The 6,000-nt window shown below is 43.2% G+C and overlaps 1 protein-coding gene across 1 annotated transcript in view; it reads left to right on the plus strand.

Annotated features, from left to right (window-relative positions):
* Window positions 1–5,149, plus strand: part of ZNF451 (zinc finger protein 451) — a 345,089-nt gene extending 339,940 nt beyond the window's left edge. The window contains exon 14 of the mRNA XM_030198989.1: window positions 4,915–5,149. Coding sequence (XP_030054849.1) covers window positions 4,915–4,961 — 47 coding nt within the window. The 3' untranslated portion in view covers window positions 4,962–5,149. The remainder of the gene's footprint in view (window positions 1–4,914) is intronic.
* The last annotated feature ends 851 nt before the right edge of the window (window positions 5,150–6,000 follow it).

Raw genomic sequence — 6,000 nt, forward strand, 5'->3', positions numbered from 1 at the left:
CATCGCATCTCTACCATACCCATACAATACCCGATGCATCTTCGTGCTGTCTCTCTGAGCCCTCAAGTTCAAGTTCTACGTCATCCAAAGACGACCAGCCAAACATATCAGCCTGTTGCAAACTTAAGTCCTTCTCCAGGTTGCTGCACTCCGCCCTGTGCCTGTTATATTCCATCGGGGCCTGAATCCACCATTCTTTGCCTGATCAACTAGGCACTTTTTAAACAAGTTAGAAATCAAAAACATGAATAATAAGGCCACTGCCATTTTCTCCATCCTGCCCTCTCTGCAGCATCACAGTCATTGATTATGCTCTCTCTGGTCCGCTCGATTCAGTCCCTCCGTGAATGCCTTAGCCTCCGACACCTCTGAGAAGACCAAGCTCTTTCCTCCGTGCCACACTCTTAACTTTGCCGGGTATAGGAGTGAAAATCTGATACCCTTGTTATAGAGCTGAGTGCAGGTTGGGGCCATTGCCCTCCGAAGCTGCGCCACCGAGGAGGAGTAGTCATTAAATAGTAGAAGAGAGTGGCCCTCGTACTCCAGTTTGACCTGGCCTGAGCGACTTTGCTTCAACAATGTTTCTTTCTCCCTCCAACTGGTAAAATGCGCAATCGCTGTCCGAGGCTTCCCCTTTCCTTCTCTTCTGGCCCCGATTCTGTGCGCACGGTCACACTGCCATGCCCCCGTGCCTCCCCCGAGGCCCAGCCACTTTGGCAGCCAATTGCTAAAGAAGTTATATAAATTTGCTTCTTTTACCACCTCAGGTAATCCAACAACCCTCAAGTTGTTACGACAGTTTCGATTCTCCTGCTCCTCAACTTGTTCTTTAAGCGTTGCTGCTTCTTTTTGCAGAGCTACGATCTGAGCTGCCATACTTTGTGCTGCCTCCTCCTGCACCGATACTCGTTGTTCCACCTCCGTCAGCCTGTGTGCCTGCGCGTCAAATTTTTCATTAATTTCTTCAACCGCCGAATGTATTTTATTTAAGCGGTCCTCTAACGCTGCTGTTACCATCGATGATATTTCTCTTGCCCATTCTCCCGCGTTTTTCTCGGGCCCAGCCGCAGGCTCCGGAGTCAGCGCCATCTTGTTCGGTTTCCACGCTGCTGCGGTTTTGTTTTTTAGGCCACTCTGGTGTCTTGTGGGCATGCCGTCTTGCCCCTCAATCTGCAGGTAAGAATCTCTCAGCGGTTCACTCTCCCTTCTCCTTAACTTATCGTTCTTCGGGGAGTAGAATATTCTGTTATTTAGCTGATTTTTGCTAAGAAATCTGGGGAGCTCTGTCTGCTTGCTGCTGCTCAGTACGTGGTCATCACGTGACCCCCCACCCAACCAGTTTCTTATCCAGTTCACCACTTTCAGTCCTAAGTTCAACCCTTTCAGCTTATTCACGAGTCTTCTGTGGGGGACCATATCAAAGGCTTTGCTGAAGTCCAAGTAGATTACATCTAGTGCACGTCCCTCATCCAGTTCTTTGGTCACCCAGGCAAAAAAGTCAATAAGATTCGTTTGGCAGGATTTTCCTTTGGTAAAGCCATGTTGCCTCGGGTCCTGTAACCCGTCAGTTTCTAGAAAGTTAACTATCCTTTCAGCATCAACTCCATTATTTTTCCTACCACCAACATGAGACTTACCAGTCTGTAGTTTCCCACTTCTTCCCTGTCTCCACTTTTGTGAAGAGGGACCACCATCCGCTAACTTTAAGAGTTCCCGCCAGGACCTCTCTGAGCTCCTTCAGTATCCTGGGATGTATCCCATCCGGCCCTATAGCTTTGTTCACCTTCAGTTTCTCCAGCTGTTTATAAACTCTTTCTTCCGTAAATAGCGCATTATCCACTCCATTCCCAGACGTTCCTTCTCCAGGATTTTCCTCCTTGACCACCGAAGAGAAATAATTGTTTAGCTCGTTCGCTTTATCTTCATCACTGTCCATATAGCCATTCTCATTATCTTTCAGTCTCGCAATTCCATTCCTATCTCTCCTCCTTTCTCCAATATATCTGAAAAAAGTCTTGTCACGTCTCTTTACATCTTTAGCCATTTTTGCATGCGCTTTCACTAGCCATATTTTCCTCTTCGCTTCTTTCAGTTTAATCCGATAATCTTTTCCGTGATCCTCTTGTTGCGTTCTTTTCTAATTCTTGAACAAAGCCTCTTTTGCTCTTTTTCAGCTACTTGTTTGGATAACCATATAGGCTTCCTGCTTCTCTTATTTTTGTTTACTTTCCTCACAAAAAGATCAGTCGCCATATTTATAGCAGCCTTTAGCTTGGACCACTGTTTTTTCACTTCTCCTATGCCTTCCCACACCAACAGCTCCTTCTTCAGGTATTCCCCCGTTTTATCAAAATCAGTACGTCTGAAATCCATTATGAGTTTTGTGCGTCCTCACTCCGCCTTCGCCCTTATATCAAACCATACAGTGTGATGATCACTATTACATAGGTGGGCACCCACCCGGATATCGGAAACACTACCTCCATTAGTGAGCACTAGATCCAGTATCAACCCTTCCCTCGTGGGTTCCGTCACCATTTGTCTGAGCAAAGCACTATGACAGGCGTCCACAATCTCCCTACTTCTTTCCGATTCCGTAGACGGGATGTTCCAATCCACGTCAGACAAAGTGAAATCTCCTAACAGTAGCACCTCCCCTTTCATACCAATCTTTTGAATATCTTCTATCAGATCCTTGTCTAAGTTCTCCGTTTGCGCAGGAGGTCTGTAGGTTCCGTCTTCTCTTTCCAGGATGATCCATAAAGCTGCTTCTTTTCCCCAGATTCCCTGCATTTCAGCCGCTTTGATATTCTCTGTCACATACAGAGCCACTCCACCTCTCTATCCTTCCTAAAAAGATTATAGCCCGGTACGGTCACATCCCATTCATGAGAATCGTTGAACCACATCTCTGTAATAGCAACAATATCCAAGTTTTCGTCAAACATCAGGGCTTGCAAGTCTTGAACCTTTTTACTTAGACTACAAGCATTTGTGCAGGTAGTCCTCTGCACAGTAGATAGTTATCCTATAAACTGATTCACAATTTTCTGCCTCAGGAGTGAAAGCGAGGGCCTTGACCCTTCTGTCCAACTCGCCATCTTAACAGTGGACTCGCCTCACTAAGCACTACAAAAAACAAAGGTAAATAGAAACTGAATGGTGAATATTTCCAAGCTGATCGTCAACAGTCTTCAACCTATTTGAAGGCATTTTAATTGCTTCTTGGCATTTAGCGTGCTAACTCCATTAGCACATTCTAAGCTTTAGTAAAATGGCCCCTTTGCTGTAAGATCAGCATATAAAGACCATTGAAAACTGGCTTGCTAGTGAAGAGCCTTATTGGTGAAGCTTTTTTTTTCTCATAGAGAACAGAATAGGGAATAAAGCTTTAGTAAATTATTTATTTATTTATTGCATTTGCATCCCACATTTTCCCACCTATTTGCAGGCTCAATGTGGCTTACAAAGCTGTGCATCACCGCTTTGCCATGCACCAATCTGGTGCTACCGCAGGAGCCTGGTGGTAGTGCCTGCCCCCAACGCGCGCTGTTTCAAGCGCTGAAAAAAATATTTTTATTTTTTTAACCCCAGGGGGTTACCCAGCAGTAATCGGGCAACCCTGCACGCTGCCCAGTTACCACTGGGTTAATGCAAGAGCCCTTACCGCCTACTAAATAGGAGGCGGTAGGGGCTCCCCCGGAAATGGTTGAGCAGCAAGTATTACATTTAACGCACTGCCATTTCCATGGTTTTTGTTTTATTTTTTAAAGTCCTTTTACCTGCTGCGGTAAAGGGGGCCTTGGCATGCGGCAAATCCACGTGCCAATGCTACCGCAGGACCCCTTTTACTGCAGCTTTGTAAAAGGGGCCCTTAGTTGTTTAGGGTCACAGCAAATATCTAGTAGTGCTATAGAAATGATAAATAATAGATGCTTTTCAGAATATCTACAAAAATGTTTTGTGTTATATTTGCATGTGTTAGTCAAAATAAATAAATAAATTTACTGAGGTTATTTTAAAAACCAGATTGGTGTGTAGCCTGCCTGTCTTTAACAAACACACACCCCCCCCCCCCCCCCCCCCCCCAAAAAAAAAAAAAAAAAAAAAAACAGCTATATTTTGAAGACTCCTTCACATAATCATATTTTTTTTTTCTCATACAAGTTTACATTCTTGTTTTTTATTTCATTAATTTATAGCATTTTATTTCAGATTCTGTTTAATCATCCCTGGTATTGTGCTATTGCAGGATAGTTAACCCACAACTATCCTGCTATAAAATCTTTGGGCCCTTTTACTAAGGCACACTGTTTAGCACAAACTAATGCTAGGGACACCCCTATTCGGAAAGGCATACCCGACCGACCCAACTTAAATGCCTCAACCCTGCAACACTTCACTATCAAAGATCGTATTGGACATTATCAAGCCCTCCTGCCTTTAACCCCACATGACTGAATCTTATCTTCCCTATCCCACTATAACATCTTTTGTACTTGTCCCCTACCGGACTTCTCTACCGGACTTGGCGAATGCCTTTACGGTATTACGTAAGCCATATTGAGTCTCCAAATAGGTGGGAAAATGTGGGATACAAATGTAATAAATAAATATATTCCTATGAGTGTCTGTAGCCTGTAGCGTTAGCGCATGCTAATTATTAGTGCACTCTAAAAACACTTGGCACCTACAGCATTATTTAGTAAACAGGGCCCTTTGTAATTTTTTTTCTCAACTTATATAGGCTGCCTTGATTGCAGCGTATACCTCGGTGTATTTTTTCTTTACCTCACAAATGCTGGTTTAATTTTCCATTTTTTCATGCAGAGAGAGTGGTATTTGCATGGTGTAATTTGCCAGAAATACTTTCGAAATTATAATTCTTGGCGGTTTTGTGATCTGTTTACACAGATGCAGAGTTACAAGAAGCCATCAAGAGAAGTCTTCAGGAAAAGTAAAGGAGAGGAGTACATCTATATGGTATTGGAATGGCCTCAGTCAACTGCCTTCTAACTCAGTGGACAAAATTTGTTTTAGAAATGCTGCTTTGTACAATGTAATGTTTTGTCATCTAAATTTTTTTTCTATTCTTTTAAGTGGTGTAAAATATTTCTATTAAGTTTCTGAATATTCATGTTACAGTACAATGAACCTGTAATTTAAAAATAAAATATATTTAAATAGTACTATTTACAATTGACTGTATTTCTTCAGAAAAACAAGGGGTATAGGTATTATGGAATAACATTTTAATGAACAGAGTAACAAAATTCAGAAGAACTTAGGAGACGCATAGAGGATCCTTATTGCTGGGGAAATATTTTAAAGAGAAGGCCAGTTAGCATCTGAAATAAGTGTTGAAAATAAGGACACTAGATGCTTTATTTTTGTTGTAACTTAGGGGTATGTTTACTAAGGCACGTTAGCATTTTTAAAGTGCCTTTAAAGTTTAGGCATGTTAAACACTAACGCACCAGTACATTTCTGTGGGCACGTTAGTGTTTAATGGGCGTTAACCATTAACACATGTTAAAAATACTAACACGCCTATAGCACTCCTTAGTAAACATACCCCTTAGCTTTTATTATATGACATTGTCTAGTCTGGCCAGGGTCATATTAGATGTCTAAAGCCTCCAGAGATTTTCACCAGTATCTGAAATATGGGCAGTGTAAATACACGTGTAAGGAGAAAAAAATGAGTTTATGCTCACTGGGGGGGGGGGCAGCTGGTTGATGTGCAGGAGGGTTTCCCAAAACTACATCAGCATTGCCAGTCAGGGGGGGGGGGCAGAGCTGCAGGTGCCACAACCCAGAAATGCTCCCGTGTTGGTAAGGGAGCCACGCCGGGGTTTGTGGGGCCGACTTTGAAGGAGAACACTGGCTTTTGGTATGGGATAGCGCAGATACAGACAGCAGTGATGTCCAGTGCCACTCAGTGGTGTGGGAGCCATTTGCGCATGTGTGTGGCAGAGGAGAGCCAGGATTTCGCTGGCG

The sequence above is a fragment of the Microcaecilia unicolor genome, chromosome 3 (genome assembly GCF_901765095.1).
Source record: "Microcaecilia unicolor chromosome 3, aMicUni1.1, whole genome shotgun sequence".
Taxonomy (NCBI): Eukaryota; Metazoa; Chordata; class Amphibia; order Gymnophiona; family Siphonopidae; genus Microcaecilia; species Microcaecilia unicolor.